General features: G+C 40.8%; 2 protein-coding genes across 2 annotated transcripts in view; both read right to left on the bottom strand.

Annotated features, from left to right (window-relative positions):
* Positions 1 to 1,244: 1,244 nt before the first annotated feature.
* On the bottom strand, positions 1,245 to 16,025 carry pltp (phospholipid transfer protein). The gene is made up of 15 exons (XM_088337498.1): positions 15,830 to 16,025; positions 13,212 to 13,354; positions 13,040 to 13,139; positions 12,845 to 12,973; positions 9,755 to 9,910; positions 9,629 to 9,692; positions 9,017 to 9,172; positions 8,778 to 8,954; positions 8,653 to 8,712; positions 7,111 to 7,275; positions 5,721 to 5,788; positions 5,604 to 5,646; positions 5,397 to 5,460; positions 1,635 to 1,711; positions 1,245 to 1,563 (listed from the first exon to the last, which is right to left on the bottom strand). The coding sequence occupies exons 1-15, from the start codon at positions 15,865 to 15,867 to the stop codon at positions 1,489 to 1,491; spliced, it is 1,515 nt and encodes a 504-aa protein (XP_088193624.1). The 5' UTR covers positions 15,868 to 16,025; the 3' UTR covers positions 1,245 to 1,488.
* Positions 16,026 to 18,751: 2,726 nt separating this feature from the next.
* Positions 18,752 to 20,630, bottom strand: part of ddx27 (DEAD (Asp-Glu-Ala-Asp) box polypeptide 27) — a 44,342-nt gene continuing 42,463 nt past the window's right edge. The window contains exons 19-21 of the mRNA XM_088337497.1: positions 20,306 to 20,390; positions 18,973 to 19,032; positions 18,752 to 18,851 (exon numbers count right to left, since the gene is read on the bottom strand). Of these exons, the coding sequence (XP_088193623.1) occupies positions 18,836 to 18,851; positions 18,973 to 19,032; positions 20,306 to 20,390 (161 nt within the window). The 3' untranslated portion in view covers positions 18,752 to 18,835. The remainder of the gene's footprint in view (positions 18,852 to 18,972; positions 19,033 to 20,305; positions 20,391 to 20,630) is intronic.

The raw sequence follows: 20,630 nt of genomic DNA, 5'->3' as shown, positions 1-20,630 counted from the left end.
GATGCAGTAATGGTACAACAAAGGGCGAGCAGACAAAAAGGGGCCAACTAGCAAAAAAGATACGGGGGAACCAACATGGGGCTAACAAGGAACGTTCAAAGAAAAGTGGCCGCAGCTTTGGTGAAAAAAATCAGGGTTCGTTCGGGTGCTTGAAATACTTAAAATTTCTTGTATTCTAATATTGTGGTTGCAAGGTCTGAAAAGTGCTTGAATTATGGGTGTAGTGCATGTAAATGCTTGAAATTATTGTCATGTTTTTCAGGAGCCTGACTCGATCAACCACGCATAAGATCAGGGTGGCCAACCCGGTACCCGAGAGCCGCATATCCTGCCTGTTTGAGATTTCTCTTCTCAGACTCAGCTGATGAAAATTATCAGCACGTTATTTAGTTGTGTGGGAGCTCGATAACAATCCTGGTGATTGGTATCACCTGTAATGAAGCAGTGAAACCTCCAAAACATGCAGGATGTGCAGGTCTCAAGGACCGGGTTGATCACCCTTGCATTAGATTAAGAAAATTATGTCTGCTTGAGGGCAGCACGGCAGCGTAGTGGTTAGCGCGTGTTCGGCACAGTTCTGAGGTCGTGAGACCGAACCTCTTGTGTGGAGTTTGCATGTTCTCCCCGTGCTTGCGTGGGTTTCCTCCGGGCACTCCGGTTTCCTCCCACTTTCCCAAAACATGCATGTCAGGTTAATTGGCCGGTCCAAATTGTCCCTAGGTGTGAATGAGCGAGCAAACTGTCTGTCCCTGTGTGCTCTGACTGTCTGGCAATCACTTCAGGGTGTCCCCTGGCCACTGCCCGAAGATAGCTGGGATGGGCTCCAGCGACCCTACTGAGGATAAGCGGTGCAGATAATAGATAGATGGATGGAGGTCTGCTTGACAATTACAATGACACACCTGTTTTGGTGGCTTCTATTTGCCATTGCATTTATTTTTCCCTCATAACTTACGACAACTGACATTAGTTTGTATGCCGTTGTCCTGTGAAGCGTCTTTTCCCCTTATGGGTCGTGCCCACAAGGACAGGTAGAGACCAAGATGTCGGGTACTGATGTAATTGGAAAATTGGCTTTTAAAGTACTTAAGTGCTTGAATTTGGCCATGAAAAAGGTGTATGAACCCTGAAAATGTGATGCTGGCAGACCAAAAACCAGCAGCAAGCGGCCAGGCTAACCGGAAACCCACAACGAAAGGCCCGTACCCTGATAAACCCGAAGGTGAAGAAAAAGTTAAAAAATATACATATTGTGATTTGATTTTATTCTCAAAAACCATTTTCATCCAGTGACAACTACATAAATCAGAATGACTGTTGAAAATGTTTGAACATTTTAATTAAATGATTCAACAGTTACCAAAATAATGCACATGTTTAGTTATTGTCAATAATTAGACTGCAACACATCAGTTTACACACAGCATCCTCCTGTGTCTTTGATTGAGAGAGAAAAGTGCATGCGAGAGTCTGCACGTGTGGTCACGTTTAATTGGCGGCGGCAGCCACCATCTCCCTCAGGCCTTTGCTGAAGTGAAGGTTTGCTCCGATCATGATGAAACCCTGCTGGAGGTTGCCAGTTAGCGTCGACGTGTCTCAAAGGCAAAAATTGTCGCTTGCACGATCACACTTACATTGTGATACTCAACCACTTCCTCGATGAGGTCCATTCCTTCAGCCAGAGGAATCCGAACGCCTTGCTTGATCCAATCTGAAAACGAGCTTCAATTAGGGTACTCAATTTGCAGAGGTTTCTGATAATGATTTACATTGACTTGAGTAAGTTTTGGGACAGTTTGAACTTCTATGAGTGTTTTCAAATCACTATACTTTTTACTTTTACTTGAGTAGAAGAAAGTGTAAAACTGTACTGCCACATTAGGCTACTTTGAACCCGTTATTTAAATCCTGCCACATACTCATTTGTCTCTGCAAAGGTGCATTCATTTTGTCAGAGGCGTCGTTTCATTTTAGATTTGACCAATGACCCAAATGACCACCAGGTGGCACTTGTGGGTAGGTTTAGTACATTTTTGTTTCCCCACAATACTTGTTGTAATTTAAGGAGAGGAGGGTGTTATGGGAAATAATGTTTTTAATTGTGTGTGTCTGTCATGGCAAGTCAGTGCGTGGTGTGGCTCCTTGACTCTCACAGTTAAATTTCGGCTCTTTGTGTCAAACTTGTTCGCCACCCCTGGTTTACATTTTCTTTTCACGTCTATTTATCTAGATATTTATTAATGTATTTTTAGTTGAGCCATTTTATTTAAAAATGTACGCTGGGGTTGTTCACTGTTTACTGTGGTTCCGGGAACGGTGCATTCGCACTGATCGCTGCATGGCTCTGTGGCTAGGACCTTGACTCGGCCTCTTGGCTGAGAGCAAGTGTCTCGGCCCCTTGGCTTTGTAGCGCATTATGATTTGACCGTTAACAGATAATGGATAATTGATAAAGAAGATAGAACAATAAACCTTACAAAATCTCATCTCATTAGCCGTACCGCTTATCCTCATTAGGGTCGCGGGGGGGCTGGAGCCCATCCCAGCCATCTCCGGGCAGTGGGCAGGGGACACCCTGAACTGGTTGCCAGCCAATTGCAGGGCACACAGGGACAGACAACTCATTCGCACATTCACACCTATGGACAATTTGGACCGGCCAATTCACCTGAAATGCATGTTTTTGGAATGTGGGAGGAAACCGGAGTGCCCGGAGGAAACCCACGCAAGCACAGGGAGAACATACAAACTCCACACAGGAAGTCTGGAGCTGGATTTGAACCCACGACAGGTTCCCATGACCGCACAAGCGCTAACCACTGCACCACCGTGCTGCCCCCCTTACTTATTTAATTATATGGAACTCATTTTAAAAAATATATTCCGTTGTCTTTTGATGAAATCATTCTATTTTTCCATCTCGGAATTTATTAATTGAAATACTGTACATGAATCATTTGAATATATATTTGAAATACAAAATATACAATACAAAGAGCCTTTAATGTGTCACAAAAACATAAGGACGTAACGCCATCGCCACAAAGTTTATATTTCAACAAACGTTTGAAAGAAAGTGATGCAATGCAAATTGTATTATGTGATACTTAACATTTTGGAACTAGTTTTTCCCAATAATTAGTAGGTAGGATTTTCGTATTATTACTTTAGTATTATTTTTAGTATTTTTGTACTATCTCTGTTGTATTTTATAGTATTTCGGTATTAGAACGTTTGTTGTATATCTGGAGTATATTTGTAGTACAGTGTTACTGTAGTTATATTTTGAAGTACTTTGATGATATTTCCTTAGAATTTTTGTAGTATCACTGAAGGGGTAATTTGCAATTTCTGTTGTAATCCTCTTGTAGTAGTGTTTCTGTAGTAAAATTTCTGTAGTAGTTTTATTATGTTATAGTTTTAATGTTTTAATGTAATGGTATTTTTTCAGTCGAAGTATAATTGATGTACTTCCAAAGCAGTATTTTAGTAGTACTTTTGTCGAATATTTGTAACATTTTGTCATATTTATTTAGTATTTTTGCAATATTACTGTAGTTGTCTCGTATCTTGGATCCACCCCACCCACATCAGTATTTTCACATGCCCTGGTGGTTAAGCGATTTGTGAACTGTATGCGCAGTGTATATAAACTACCACACACAGACTTACAACATTATATATACTTGTAATTTATTGTTGATTGGATGGACTGAGCTTAGATTTAGAGCTCTTGCTGCAATTACTCAGTATTTAAATAGTTTTTTTCAACAAGTACTTTTTTACATTTACTGGAGTAATTATTTTGATCATTACATTTTCTTCTACTCGAGTCTTTATCCTGAAATAACAGTGATTTTACTTAAATAAAATGTTTAAATACTCTACCCATCTATAGTCATATGCAGGGACTAAGACAGTGGTCCAACCACCGGGCCGGGGGAGTAGTACCGGGCCGCACAGAAAGAATAAAAGTTGCCTTATTTTTTGTTTATACCGTATGGAATGGGCATTTTTTTACCCACAAAATAACTCAACATTTGGGTGTGTGTTACACACGAGGTTTTACGGTTGAATACAGTAATCCCTCGCTGTATCGAGGTTTACTTTTTGCGGTTTCGATACTTACCGCTGATTTTCATTGTGAATTGTGTTCTGCAGAAGACAGACAATGCTTTCACAGGGCAAGATGGGTAAGGGCTTAGTGTGTGTTGTGTGGGCGTGACCATCTGTGTGCGCAACAGTGATTGAGTGAGAGCATACAACAACCAAACAGCTATCCAGACGCACAAATCAATGCATCCACCCAGTCTTTAAGCACGGCTTCAGGAAGAATTATAGTGGTTCTTTGAATTTAAAATAAATTTATTAATTAAATCAGACTCTTAGGAAAGTCAGAAGAGTGAAAATAAATGTTGGTCACAAGCGGGTGCTCCGTGTATTGTTATCGAGTCAAGGAAGAGACTGAGCTGGCACTGGGGGAGAAGGCAATAGGGGGCTACAAGTCCAACCTACTGCTTTGGCTGCGTAAAAAGGCACCCCTGCCAAGCCTATATCTCACTAACAGCAGATCGATTACCCATGAAATGCATGACCTGGAACTACAACTTTTGTAAAACCGCTACATTGATGACTTATGTATTTTGCAGCTGGTAGCCTGCTCTCTACTTTGCTTCCTTACATTGAAAGGAGAAGCCCTCCAATTTCGTTGTACTATTGTATGACAACAAAGAACATTCATTCAACTGCAATTGTGTGTTTTGTATTTATTTTTTTTAAACTATAGCCGTTATTTTGCTACAGTCATCTATATTATATGTTATTGTGATATCTAATGAATAAATGTTTCAACTTAGGGGGTTTTAACCGCAAACACCCACTAAAAACAGGCATTACTGTATTACCGTATTTGAACAATGATTAAACAGTCAAAATTATCACTGACCACATACACACAACATTGGATGTAACGGATATCGAATCCAGTGAGAGCGCCAAACCACTAGACATTGGGCAATGATGACATGAGAAAAGCCTCTAGATTTGATCTCATCATCACACTATTTTTACTATCGGTACCACATTGAGTACGTGGGGCCATGATTAAAACCATTTATTGATATGATATGAAGCTATGAACACAATACCAAAATAAACATTATAATACACTAAAGACTTGTTTCCCTTGTCGTGCTTTTTTTTGCGCTTTCAGAATGGCTTTGTTTTCTCTAGCATTCGTGTCTGCTTCCATAACTAAAAATCGGTGGGGCCAGTGAATAATAGATTCTCTGTTTTGCACAATCCAAAACTATTAGAATCGGCGCACATTTTAACTATCTTTCCATAAAAAACTTCAGCTTTAAACCCCGCCTGTTGGAAGAAAATAGTCATCTTACTGTTGATAAGAGGCACCACTGACATCTGCAACGTCGTCTTCAGGGGAGCCTGCAGAGGAATTAGCTGAAGGACATCAAAAACAGTTAAAATTGAGATCTTTGTACAACAGATAAATAAGTCAGATGTGTGTTAAACACTCCAAGGATTGCACAGATAAACCCAACACGTCAATGTCATGTCATAAAACAGAAAATAGACTTTCTTACTGCCAAAGATTCCAATGCTGATTTGTTGGAGAAAATTTTGAACCTGCAAGTGTCAATGACATGTTAGGAACAGATCCACGCCGGTGTGCTTGTGTGTTTATGTCAATGTGCACTTACTTGCGCAAGTCGGCTTCCACAGCCAGACGTTTTCCTCGGATGAAAACCTTCGTGTTAAATAAGCATTCCTGGACAACACGCATAACACAATATCCTGACATCTTGAGGACTCAAGGCAATACAGTGGCACCTCTAAACAGAATTCTTGTACACAAGTTTTTATTTTGACAAATCCACCTCGCTATACGAAGGAAAATCCAGTTCACAAGCAGTCCCAGAGGCTACCACTAGAGACCCCTTGCACATGCAAACCACTACAGGCATAAAAAAAATCAAATATTGTGCAAAACCTCCATATTAAGCAAAAATACACCTTAGAAAAACAACACAACAGGGTACCTACTGACAGCAAGATGTGAAATACTGCGACAATACCAGCAATTTACGATGAAGTTGTCGCCTGCTACCAGTGATAAAGACGTCAGGATTAGAGCCGAAAGGGGCAAGAGTATATCGGTCTTTTTTTTATTTTCCCTGATAAAAATTGTTACACGGCGTACACAATTTGAAAAGATCCAAAACATGTGTAAAAAAAGGGGAAAGCGTAGTTGACAGGCGTGCAATATCCGTGACTCGTTCTCGCAACACCACCCTTCTCTTCCTCTGCAGTAAGCATATACATTTGTTACAGCGCTCATAACCTGAAATTTCATCACTATCTTATTTATCTTATGATTGTACTTTTTATTTTTAAAAACTATTTGTATGTGTTTTTAGTGATCAAAAAAATGTGTTTTATAGATGTTTAGGGTTCACTTGTATGCTTTTGGAAGGACAGGAGAGGACCAATTTGTTCAATTATTTCAAAAAATAAGCTTGTTACACGGGCAATTGGAGCTTCGAGCATGATCCTGGAACTAATTAAGCTCCCATGAAGAGGTACCACTTCCATTTACTACATACTCACAATACTTCAACTTTCTCACCCACAAATCAAGTTTTCAGTTCATACACCCGAATTAAACAGCTGAGGAAGTACTTTTAAAAACACTACAGTTCTCTTTCTGTATAATCAGAATCATTGTCAGTTTGCTGGAGTTTCATTTAAACCTCCAGGACCAATGACAAGCAAATGCAATTTGGTCCGTTACCACAGCATCAGCCAATGAAAACAACACAGGCGGCGTCTTCTAGAAATATAGGGCTCACATTTTACTCGACACAGCCCTCATTCACGTTTTCTTTTGGCGCAGTAGTCGATATGTATAAATATTCGTAATCGTGATAGTCGCTATTTTGAATGTTTAGATGATTCCGAAACATGTGACCTAGGCATTTTAGAGGTGAGCTGAAGGATCACTATCCTGAAACGAGTTAAGCTTGTAAGAAGAGGTACCGCTGTACATGTGTGTGTGTGTGTGTGTGTGTGTGCGCGCACATGTGAACATACCATGGTCATGCTACTGAGCTGCACCCGCGGCCGTCCTGCGGGCTCCATCATCACCTTGACGATAGCCGTCATGACAACAGTGGCGCCAGATGTCTTAATCGTGGATTTTGGTGGTGCGTTGACTGCTATTTCCATTGATACAGGCGAGTCCATCAGCGCTGGATCCTGGCAACCAATGGCAAAGTAAGGCGACTATGCTGGTTGAACTCAAGTCAATGACAGACATTAGTGACACAACTCACACTAAATCCCCGTGCACACCTGGCATCAACCGCGTGCAACAGCACTGGCGATTTGCATTTTGTTTTAGGCGTCAGGTGACACTTTCTGGAGGAATACGGCGTCATTGACATCGAGTATCAAACATGTTTAATAATTTTGGCATTCGGTCGCAATTTTTTAAAGTATGCGGGTTACAGAGGAAAACGACGTGCTGGATATTTCCACAATGCAGGTGCTCCAAGTACAAAACACCGCAATGACGTCTGAAAACGGTAAATCTATGACATGTTTTATTGCCAACTGTAGTGTCATTGATATGACACTGAGCTAAACCACCAAAGAAGGACCATGACCATAGGGAATGTGTTATTGAAGCTTTAATTTCCTTCTACGGATGGTGAAAACTACAACAATACAATACAATGCTTGAGACCTTGTCCCAATTTGTTTGCAAAAATAAAGTGTAAAGCTTTAAATCTGTCCAAACTTTTACAAGATATAGTCATTTATACATCGAGAGAAATAGCATCTGAATTTAAAAAAAAGTGGATAATGTGGACATTTTCCCAGATTTAGATCTTCCTCTTCTTATCCCAGCTTACCAGGGGTCGACTCCCATACACATTTGTACGACTGTGCACGGTAAATGATGAGACAATAGTTTTACCCAACCGATATGTTGCAACATCAAAACCCCCTCAATTCCAACCCCTAATGTTGAGCACCATGCAAGGAGGCAATTAGTACCTATGTTGCAAGTCTTATAGATGACTCTGCCAAGGCTTAAACCAGCAACCTCCCAGTCACGGGGCAGGCACCCTACCCTAATGCCACAAAGCTAGTTTTCCAAATTTAGACCAATTAAAACAATCATACATTATACCGATTGTAATTATGCTATAGAGCAGGTACAACATACGTATTATATGTTATAGGAGTCGTTAGTGGTATGTTTGTAGGTTTGAAATGTCATTTCTCTGTTCCTTGTTTGTGTTTCCCTTTTCTGAGGTGAGGTTGATTTTCTTGTTTTCATTTTGAATATCCCCGCGACCCTTAGTGAGAATAAGCGGATCAGAAGATAGAAAGATGGATTTTGAATATGCCTTCCCTTGCAGGGAAATAGATGGAATGATGTAGGTGGTTAAAAGCGTTAGCCTACACCCTTTAGGGCACATGCTTTTGTATTATATTATACAACTGTTTAAGTGCAAATATTTGGTTGTTTCCTTTTGCAAGAAACAAACCTAGACCAAAGACGTGGCTAAACAAGGAGTTGCTAACTTTTAAACATAAAGACAAGAAATACATGACACCACTTGCCAGCATCATGATGGTTCCAAAGAAGGTAGTCCTTAGCAGCATTTCCAAATCTTTGGGCATCTGTGGAAGGCAAAAAGCATCAAAGATTATTCCATTTCACCAGTGTCACAGACATGACAGCTAACGTTGACGTTGGTGACGTTGAACTGGAAGATTTCCGCCTTGTAGTAGGAGAAGAGGCCGCTGTCAAAGAAGAACTCTGACAATGCCAAGTAGACCATCCTGTTATGCTCTCGAATCACAGGCTCCGCTGCGTAGTTGACCAGTGTGTCACGCTCGTCGCGCAAGTAGAAGAACATCCCCTGCCAATCGGAGTCAGGAGTCAACTGCATAATGCCATTCAACACAAATGCTAGCATCTTACTCTGAAGTTCATGTCTAGGCTCCGAGACGACACCACTGGGTGGTCGGTCAGTGAGTAGTCAATTCCAATATAACTGTCCACCTCCGTCCTCACCGGGATGCTCTCCAGCATGGAGTTGACATGCACCAGAGATGCATGCTGCAGTGCTGGGCAGATCTACACAGAGACAGGTGGCAGGAAGACAAGGTAAACTTGAGACAGACACGGATCGTCAACATGCGCTGGTCGTAGAACGAGAGCTGCGATACAAGCTTCTGTCAAACAGACACACTGAAGACCGTGTGGTGAAAGGGGGACGGATGAATAGTGAAAAGGGGGGCTGGAGATGTGGTTGGCTAGGTTGCCGGACGTGGCCAGGTGTTGCTGTACGAGTCGAAAAAAACGCAGGAAGGGACAAAGTCTTATAAAGATTTAAACTGAGGAACAAGAATATACTTACTTACACAAACTCCTACACAGACATGAACAACCCCCCCCAAAAAAAATCAATAAAAAAGGAGCAATGATACGATTATGAACAGGCTCGGATCAGAAACACTGGGCTCCTTGGTTTAAAAAAAAAAAAAAAAAAAGATGGACAGGCAGACAAATACAGCTGAGGGAAAGACAGACCTGCTTGTTGAGGACAAAGCGCATGCCAGTGGTGAGGAACTTGCCCAAGAAGTCGTAAACTCTCCTGCAATTGGAAAAAGGCTGATGACGATCGAACTGACATTATAAAACGGACAACCACGTTACCCAAGTGTCCCGCTGAACTTTGCCTTCATCGTCCGGATTTTGGCTTCGCAGGAAACATTGTTGATTTGCAAACGTCCCAGCGCATCCCTGCCCAGGCCAAGCGCTGTAGTAATGCGAACTCCATCCGCTGACGCTTCAATTCGTCCTGTGTCGTAACTGATGCCCATGCGACCTATTCAGTGGGGGTGGGCGAATCGATCCAAATATCGATGTAATCGATACTAAACACATAATTGGAATGGATTGATAGAATTGTCCTGTGCTCAATCCAGTAATTCAAAAAACACTGCAGATAGCGCATCCTTCTCTCTTGCTCTGAGTCAATGCCAGAGTGAGTGACTGACAGGCAAACTTTTAGCAACTCTCTCTAACTGGTATCTAAGTGGCATGCTAGATCCTGCCTGCCAGGAAGAGGAGAGGGCAATGGAAGAGCAATGAGAGAGCAGCAATCCTCCCCCCCGTTACCAGAAACTTAAAATGTTTGTGGCAAACAGGAAGCACGGTTTGATTTTTTTAACAACAGGAAAAGGACAATAACAGGTATCAAATGGTCGTAAAGTGTTGTGCTACTGTGGCACCACAAATTGACAATAACACAAAAGCTTATCTTACAAAGGTACAAAAGATGTAACCATGTTACCAACATGATGTTACTGCTCCTGAACAAAAACCTGCAAATCCATTGTCACTGTAGCAACAGAGGGCTTCTTCATTGGAACAAAGAGCTAAAGGAATGAGAGTCAAATGACATTTTATTTGCACTACTGACACTACTTTCAAAATGTTGTGTACTAACAAGCAGTTCAGTTGTGTTGTTGACCTTAGCATGTAGTATTTGTATTTCATTTTAACTCTCGACATTTGCTCTAAAACGTTTAAAAAAACTAAAAAGAAAATATTTTCATACTGTTTAAGTTTGCATTGTAGTAATTTAATAAAGGATTACCCATTTTAGTGCTTATTATCTTTGTGCCTTGTAATAATCATAAACTAACAAAAGTGGGAGCAAATTATTCAGACAATGACATTTTCAAACAAGTAAACCGGTAGGTACATTGATGTTCAAAATGCTAGCAGTGTAATGTGACTAACCAGAATATTCCCGTTTTAAGTATATTTATATTGGTTACATGCCAGACAAGTCACAAGTGGGTGCAGTACATTCTCAGTACACAAAAAAGACCCGGCATTTACTATAGGCACACTCTGAAGGCTGTACAATTGGGCAAATAGTTCAAAGGGGTCTGGTAAAAAAAAAATAGTGTGGCCACCAATCTCTGAGTTCATCAATTTTGGGAAAGAAAAAGACAAAAAACGGGTATGAATCAGGATGATGAAGCCAGCACAGGTTGTACATGCATTTAAGGGAAACAGGTCGTTCAAGACACTGCTCCGGAATGGCGTTCTTCGATTAAAAAGTTAAAAGGAGAGGGAAGAACCAATAAAGAGGAGCAAAAAAATGTTGGCTATTCATCTAAAATGATCTTGAATGCTTTAAGTGGGTAGAAAATACAGGGACATGTTGAAGAAAACGGAAGACAACTATAAAAATGGACCGGAGAATAACAAGAATGACAAATGCCCAGCCAATGGTCATCCCCAGGACGATCAAACAGGATCTGCTTTAACCTGTATGTGCAGTGACAGAAGACGTCTGTCTCTGTGAAGCAAATTTATTTTCAAGAACCCAACACAAAGTTTCTCTATTAAGAAAAATAGGCATGTGCAGAAGAGGTTAGTTTGCCAAAAAACAAATCAACAGGCCTAAAGAAAAATGGAGGAAAATACTGTGGACTGATGAAAGTAAAATTGTCCTTTTAGGGTTCAGGGGCCACAGACTTTGCGTGCGACGACCCACCAAACTCCGAATAAAAAACTAAGTATGCATTGAAGGCAGTGAAGCATGGTGGTGCAAGTAGCATGGTCTGGGCATCTTTCTCCTACTTTGATGTTGGGCCCATTTATCATGGATAAGTGATCATGGATCAGTTTGTGTATGTCAATATACTTGAAGAGGTTATGTTGCCTTACATTAAAGAGGACATGCCCTTGAAATGGGTGTTTCAACAAAACTATGACCCCAAACACACCAGCAGATGAGCAAAGTCTTGGTTCCAAACCAATAAAATTAATGTGATGGAGTAGCCAGCCCAAGCCCCAGATCTCAATCTAACCGAGAACTTGAAGGGTGATATCAAAAATGCTGTTTGTGGACTTGCTCCCTCATATCTTTCAGATTTGATTTCCCCCTATGTTCTGGTCCGAAGCCTTTGTTCTAAAAGCGCTGGTCTAAAGGTGATTCCAAGAGCCAAGAAGTGTTCCGCAAGTTCGAGAGTGTTCTCCATCCGGGCACCGGTGCTGTGGAATGCTCTTACCCCTGAGATCCTATCTGCAACCTCAGTGGAAATGTTAAAATCTAAGCTTCAAACACACTTCTACTCTATAGCATATGAAAAACCTATATTTTTGTTGACAATATCTCTAGTATTTGTAATTGCAACATCTATCGCAGCCTGGTCATCCTGAAAGGGGGATTACCACATATGCTGTCCCTTCTCAAGGTTTCTTAATTTTCCTCATGTTGAGGTTTGAGTTTTTCCTTGCCCTCATGTTGATTTCAGATCAGGGGATGGTGTAATAATAATCTGTGCAATAACCTGTGCAGCCCTTTGAGACTCTTTGTGATTGAGGGCTATACAAATAAAAATGACTTGACTTGAAGCAAAACCAAAAAATTTAAATGAATTGTGGAATGGAACAGCAGAGAATGCTCTTTTTAACACACCCCTTTGAACTACTTGCCCAATTGCACAGCCTTTGGAGTGTGCCTATTATGAATGCTGGGTCTTGTTTGTTTTCTGAGAACCTACTGCACCTACTGGTAACTTGTCTGGCATGTAACAATAAAAAAACTATACTAAAAACCAGGGATAATCTAGTTAGTCACATTGAACTGCTATCATTTTGAACAGCACTGCATCAATCAATACTACCCTGTATTTACTTGGGTGGGATCAATACCAAAAGGCCAAGTATCCCCCATCCCTACTATTCAGTCTTTCAGCTGGCGGGTGGGGCGGCACTACTTACAAGAACCAGTAAAGGAGCTTGCGGTAGAAACTCAGTGTGATGGACGAGTTCTGAACATGGAACATCAAGCCCACCTCGGGCAGGAAGCTCAAGTCGGTATAGGTTAGGTTCAGCTCCTCGATCTTCACGCTAGACCGCACAACATAGTATACATTAGCTGGCTGTAACACAGCGCCCTTGCTATGCATTACCCACTCCGTGATGGTGTATTGGAAGTTTCCCTCCTTGCCGCTCATCTCGGGCATGCTGATGTTACTCAGCTCCTGCTCCACAAACTTCTGCGTCTCCCACTTGACTGAACACAGAATAGAGCTCATTGGCAGCGCAAACGACTTCTAAAGGAAAATTTGATGCCACAAGACCTTACGCATGTCCAGGCCTTTGTCCGTAATGCGGATTTTGCATCCGGCCAGCTCGGCGCCCACCATGGACCAGGTAAGCGCGCACGCAACAATAAAAGGACAATGCCAGATTCGGGAAGTCAGCGCCATGCCAAAAGCCAGAGCAAACCTAGAGTGCAGAACATTCCACTCTGCTTGAGAGCGTTCAAGCAGCAACACAAATACTGAGGGTGTTGATGTTGAACTTGAGTAACCTTGCTTTCAATACATTCCTTCTCCAATCACGCAAATGCTCAGTTGGAGGTGTCGTAAAGCCTTTCCAAACATTTGTCCCGTTTTCTTTTCTTCACTCTCCATCTGTTTCTATTTGCTGTGCTTGGTACCATCCGAGAAGCCTTTCAAAACCCTATTAGTTTTTTCACACTTTTAAGTTGAGACTTAAGTTTTTTAGGTTTATGGACCCAAGTGGGGAATAAGGAACTAGAGGCAGGGGTTCTCAAAAAGGATGGTATTTATTAACATAAATGGGTACAAAGTACCAAAAAAAAAAAACAATTGGTCACACAACAATGCAATGTTCTTTTGGACAGAAACGAAACCTGACGATATTCAAACCAGAAACAACGAACAAACAGGAAACGCAAAGAACAAAGTAACATACAAACAAGTGGGCTATAAACTATTAACTGTTTAAATCTCGGCTTAAAACACACTTACAGTATATTCTATTGCTTATGAATGACCTAGATTTCATGTTGACAATATCTGTGTATCGTTTGTTATTGCAACATCCATTGCATCCTGGTCATCCTGGAAGGGGGGATTTCCTCATGTGCGGTTCTCAAGCAATGTTCCCTTTAATTTTCCACGGGTCTGAGCGTTCACACAAAGTCGGTGAGCAGCACTTGAAACAACAGTGAGCAACCATAATCCCAAGTGTGGCAAGATAATTAATTATCAAACATGTCCAAAACTTGACATCAAGTTACATTTTGCTGAGTTTCCGGCAAAATTATTTTTCACTTTTGAATGAATTGACTCATGTACTATTGCAAAGGTTGTACGGCCTACGTCGTTTGTTCTTACAATTATTTCACAAGATATCATTTCTTTTTATTTCCTGATATATTTTGTTGCATAATATTTACATTTTTGGGGGCTTATTTAGTCGGTTGTAAGATACAGAACTGTACTTAATCACATTTTTTAGTGGAAGTACAATGTTGGCAACAAGATTCACTTGATATAATTGGAAATTATTTGAATGCAACACAAACTTTTTCTTCTTTTTTCTGTTTTATTTTTTCTACTTTTTTTTATAAATTCCTTTAAAAAAATCTCATTGTGTTTATTTTTTCCGAGCTGTTACTTTTTTCTTTTTGTTCTCTACTTACTTTTTTCTTACATTTCTTTTTTTCTGGCTTTTTTCTAAATTTTTCCTTCTTTTTTCTCTTCCTTTTTTTCTCAGCTTTTCACTACTTTTTCATTTTGGTATTTTATTCTGTTTTCTATTCCCCCTTCTTTTAAGTCATTTTGTGCATAATTTTACATAATATTTGGTCATGTTGGGATTAAAGAAGCAAAAACAACCCGAAGAGCCGTTTAAGACCGAAGGAGCCGGTTCCTTTTGGTGAGCCGAGCCGAAGAAGCAGGTTCCCCGACAAACTCTACAAACTTTACTCAACTTCGTTCTCCTTCGACTCGACTTCAAAATACCGCATTTAGGACACGTCAGGGGAACCCGTGAATTTTACCTTCATGCACTGTAACTTTGACGTGAGTGAAAGGTTGCTTATTTTTTTGCTTTTACTGTATTCATTTGTGTAAAAACGCATTTTTTCCAACCTAAATAAAAAACAAAGCCTTGGGTGAGCCTTAAACTGAGCAAGATATAAACGTAAAAGAGCAGTGATCGATCAGTCAACAAACATTGCTGACTTTATTTGCTCAGCTTTGGGTGCAGAAGGAATCAGACCCGGATCACGGCGCTGATTTTTAACCACTAGGTCATTTGGATCATACATATGTTTAATAAAAGCAAAACATGTCTACCCGGTTACACTTATTTATTTGCGGTAATTTTGGTAATACGGTTAATTAAACATTCTCATTACATTAGTAGTAATTGCTAACTTAAGCATAAAATTGTTCCCCCGTTACTGCTTTTACACGGTAACGGGACACATCTGGCACATCATGGGTTAAGTAATTTGTAAATAAACTGTTACAGATTTATATCCTGAGCTGGACCAAAACATTTCTATAGTTTGAAAGTCCCTCTTTCAGATGAAATGTTGAAAACATTGAATAGTTTAAATAGTTTGAATAAAGGTTATTATGCTGAAATGGTATTGAATAGTAAGAATGACCAATACATGTATGTATAGGTAAGGTCCCCCTGAACATGTTAAGCGGTTGGAATTTTGATTTTTTTTTTCTAGAAATGACAAGTTATGACAATGCTAAGGTGTGGACATTTGACAATCAAAAAACCTTGAGTGTAGGTATTCCTAACACCAAGGCTTAAATAAAAACACTTAGCATTAGCTTCAACACACCCACCTGAGGGAGCATCATGTGTGAAGAGCAGTCAATCATTTGTGTGTAATGTGTGCTGATGGGCAGAAATTTTGCAAGTACTTACAGTCGAGAAACACACCAAACAGCTTCAGATTCTTCCATAAGTCTTGACTACTGCCCGCTCGTTCACTTTTATCCAGAGGGGATAACTTGTGACCCTCCTCCGTTGGGGCAGGGAGAGGGAGGGGAGATAAGGAGGTGTATGTGTGTGCGCGCTCCTTAATGAGGACAATTTACAACCCTGACTAAGGAACGTTTTAAGGGGGGGTTTATCTCCTAGAACAGTAAAAACCTTCCAAGAATTTCTGATCTCAAACTCTGCGTGTGATCATGCCTGTCTTGTTTATGTGTGTGACTTAGTCAGCAAGGGGCTTCCAAACTACAGCCCAGGGACAATTAAAAAGTCCTACAACCCACTTTTCAGCAGTTTGGGTAATGTTTGTTTGTAGCTTTTTACTTGGCACAGCACAAAAATATTTAACCACTAGTAACTAAAGGAAACAACATATTTATACAAGATCAGCTGTGCAAGGCAATACAGTAATACATAAACATGTTCCAAGGAGTAGGCTGAAGCTTTTACTGCCTAACCTTACTTTTTTTTTCATTGCAGGAAAGACATTTTAAAATCAAATCAACAAAACAGAATCTGACCCCACAAAAGGGAAATTAGGAGTCAAGGAAATGACAATTCAACCCAACAATTTTGCTGCTAGTGACTCCAAACATCCATCCATCAATCATTTGCACCGCTTTTCCAAACTTGGATCGTGGGTTTGCTCGAGCCCAGCTTAGCTATATTTGGGCAGGAGACACCTTGATTGGTTGCCAGCTAGTCACAGGGCACAACCAGAGACACAACCATTCATACGCTCAGTCGCTCTGACCTAGGGACATTTTGCGGTCACCAATTTACCAGCTACGCATTTTTTTAGGGGAATGTGGGAAGAGACCCACCTAGACACGGAGAATATGCAAACTACACACAGGAAGGCTGGTAGCTGGATTTGAGCTCATTACCTCAGAACAGTGCCAGAGACACGGCAACCACTCAGCCACCCAATCCTATATCATATAGTACCAATATAAACTCTTCATTTATTTATCCTCTCTGGTAGTTATGTCAACATCCATTCATCTATTTTCTGCACCGCTTAGCTTCAGTAGGGTCACGGGGGTTCTGGAGCCCAGCCGTCTTCGGGAAGTGGGCATCTTGAACTGGTTGCCAGCAAATCGCAGGGCACACACAGACGGACAACTCACTTGCTCATTCATACTTAGGGACAAGATGGACTGGCCAATTAACCTGAAATGCCTGACCTGACATACCCATCAATCAGTTTTCTGCACCGCTTATCCTCACTAAGGTCGCGGGGGTTCTAGAGCCCATCTTAGCTATCATCAGACAGTAGGCGGGGGACACCCTGAATTGGTTGCCAGCCAGTCGCAGGGCACAATAACACGGACAACCATTCATATGCTCACTCATACGGAAGGACAATTTGGAGTGACCAATTAACCTGCCACGCATGTTTTTGGAATGTGGGTGGAGACCCAGGTTAGGCAAGGGGGAGACTATCCAAACTCCAGAAAGGAAGGCTGGTAGCTGTATTTGAGCCCATGACCTCAGAACTGTGCCGCAAACACGCCAACCACTCAGCCGCCTTGCCGCCCACCCCTAGAAACATAAAACACCAAAATAAACTTTGGCAGTTATCTCAACATAGTTATCTAAAATACTTGCAGTATCCATCAATTCATCCATTTTCTGCACCGCTTATCCTCACAAAGATCGCAGAGGTGATGGAGCCTGTCCCAGGCATATTTGGGCTAGTGGACACCCTAAACTGGTTGCCAGCCAGTCGCAGAGAACACTGACAGACAACTCACTCGCTCGCTCGCTCATTCACACCTAGGGACAATTTGGACCGGGCAATTAACCTGACATGCATGTTTTTGGAACTTGGGAAGAAACAGGAGTGCCCGGAGGAAACCCACACAGGCACAAAAAGAACATGCAATGTCTGTACGGGAGGCTGCGGGAGCTGAAAATGAACCAAGGATGGTGTATAATTATTGAAATCGATATAAATTAGCGACATTTTTAGGGTCATCATCTAATTCATTACATAAATGAATACTCTTTCGGGTGGCAAAATGTCTTTTCAATGTTGTACGAGAATATTGGACCCTGAGGCTACCGATTCCCCATAGATGATGAGTGTGTGCTCTGTAGAGAAACTCCTGTTGAATTTTTGTTGAGAGTTGACGCTTACAGACGCTCCTATCTCGTTCGTAAGTAGGGCAGGATCTGTACTTGCTTTGTTTACCGATAAGAGCAATTTAAGTTTGATAATAACTTTTAGTTTTAACATGCTGGATTTTAAAACCAGTTCTTTATACCCAGCATTATGCACAATCCCAAAAGCTTTCTGCTGTAGTCGAATAAGCATTTCTATATTGCTTCCTAATGAAGTTCCCTAAATCTCTCTATATATAAGCTTAAATATACTATACTATATATAATATGAAAGGGTCTTGGTCAAATATACGTCTGCATTCACACATCACTGCAATGGCCTTAAGTAAGTTGGATTGTGTACTATTTATATGGGGTATCCAGTTAATATTAATGCCAATAATCACCCTGGAAAATGTCTATCTATCTTTATTTGTATCCCAGAGTCTATCTAGGAATTTCCCAACTATAAAAAAAAGTGTTTCCAAAAAAAGTTATTTACGGTATCCATTTTTTAAACTTAACCCTAATAGTGTGTTGCGCTGCTTTCTGGTTAACTTAAGTTTTTTTTTTTTTTGCCTAATGGCATTTCAGAACCTCAATGTTATTTATTCCCAAATTGAGACTTGGGATACACTTTTCACTGGAATTGAGACACATTTCCTGCAGCTTTTGATAAATTTCCTACACCTTCCCCTCCTCAACGTGTACTACTATTACCACAAATAACAAAAATGGAAACAAAAGGCAAAAATGGATTTGTTTTTTATTTTAAAACTAAACGAGCGTTTAAACACTAGAACAGAAAAGACAGGTGCCAGAAAGCGCTTCTCATTTCCTTTTGAACCTGAATGACACACATTATCGACACAGACAAAAACAATGAGAAAAACAATGAGAAACCGTTATCAAAAAGTGAAACAGGACAGGAAAAGCAGACAATAATGCAAAAGAGAAGAAGGAAGTACCGGGAGCCTCCAGAGCGCTTCTTGTCCATACCAAGACGTTTACGATCTGCGAAAGACGGCCTGAAAGACAAATTCTCTTCATTAAAGCATCGTGACTCTAAAATCCCATTAAGGTAAAGATACCAAAATAATAACTTCAACTTAACCGCATATCACGTGTCCTGTATTTTACACACTATAGAGCTTACCCCTCAAAAATCGTCTTGTAAAAATGAAAATGAAATGTGTCATATATTTAATATAGATATTGTGCACAGACTACAAGGCACGTGAGATTGAGCCTACAGTAAGAGCTTGCATGCATACAGGTACATAATAATGCATTACATTTGTATGCGCCAAAATGCATTGCATTAATATGTATCGCTAACCCAATTCGCAACACATGGCATGCAATGGGAATTGAACCAGGTGGTTGAGAGCGCATACATATTACCACTAGTCCACCAGCTGTATAGATAATATACGAAAAGGCATTAGAGAAAGATTTTAACTCAATGTGGCCCGCAACTCAATTTTTTTCTGACCTTAAGTCATATGTAGCGTACATTTTCAGTTGCAGGAAGTCCTTCCCATAACAATTTATCAATGGGAAATACAATCCAAATAATTTGCATGGCCCTTGATAAATAATCCTTACACCACTACACATTTCATAGTGGCCTGTTTAGGTGTAACATGTAGCAAACCATTAGCAAAAATAGTCAAGCTAACTCCATGAGTTAACGTTCATATGACGGGAAAGCGCTGCCTCTCCCAATTTGAAGAGACACATTTCTCCTAATACAATTGCAAGGAGCGATGACGCTTCACATGACCACTCCATGCAATCGAAGCTGCCGTGTCGTGTCTACTTCATTATTTGAAAATGTTCTTTGTTTAATGCGGGGTATGTTGAGTCAAGACTGAAGAAATGACGAAGGAACTTGAAGCGCGAAACATCCGTGTCAACCGGCCGTTCAAGGTGCGGCGTGGGAGCAATGGGTGACTGAAGCTGTGCACAATTTCACAAAAAGTAGGAGGCAAAGCCGGGCGGGTTACGCCACAAATTGGGAATGGATTGTGGACGAGTGCGCTGGCGTTTCAATCAAACTCAGTTTTGTTCTTGGTGCTTTTGTTCGATGCACACACTTGTGGTATTAAAGGCGGTCACGGAGATGAATAGGCCAGTGCGCCAAATGAACCGTCAAAAAATAATTCGAACCAAGAAGAGTGCTCCCATAAGACAGTGCGCGCCTAATGAGTGAGAAATTATGGTAATTGAAACCACTTAAAAATGAAAAGTTCCACATGAAAAGAAATTGCTCGGATCCAAAATTGAGGTAATCCTCACCCTGCTCTGTACTGTTTGATGGCTTTCTTGCTGACGTTGGTGAGTTCTTTGTCGAAGGCAGACTGTTTTTCTGCCTTCTTAGTGCCTGCAAACACACACACACACACACACACTTAAGATGCGAGCACCTGGCTAGTTGGTGACGCCCAGTGTTGGGACAAACTAAACTAAAGGACGCCACCCTGGAATGCAATTACTTTTCTTGGTAACCAATACTGTAATAAGTTACCAGTAAAATATAACTCCAAAACCGTTACTTTATGGTGTGTTACCCTTACTTACAAAGTGAGCTCATTAGTGACAACTAGAGGTTGACATATTATTG

Source organism: Urocampus carinirostris, chromosome 6 (assembly GCF_059441175.1).
Source record: "Urocampus carinirostris isolate Australia breed hairy pipefish chromosome 6, RoL_Ucar_1.0, whole genome shotgun sequence".
NCBI lineage: Eukaryota > Metazoa > Chordata > Actinopteri > Syngnathiformes > Syngnathidae > Urocampus > Urocampus carinirostris.
Note: the sequence above shows the minus strand (reverse complement) of the source record. Positions and strands in the feature narration are given on the sequence as shown.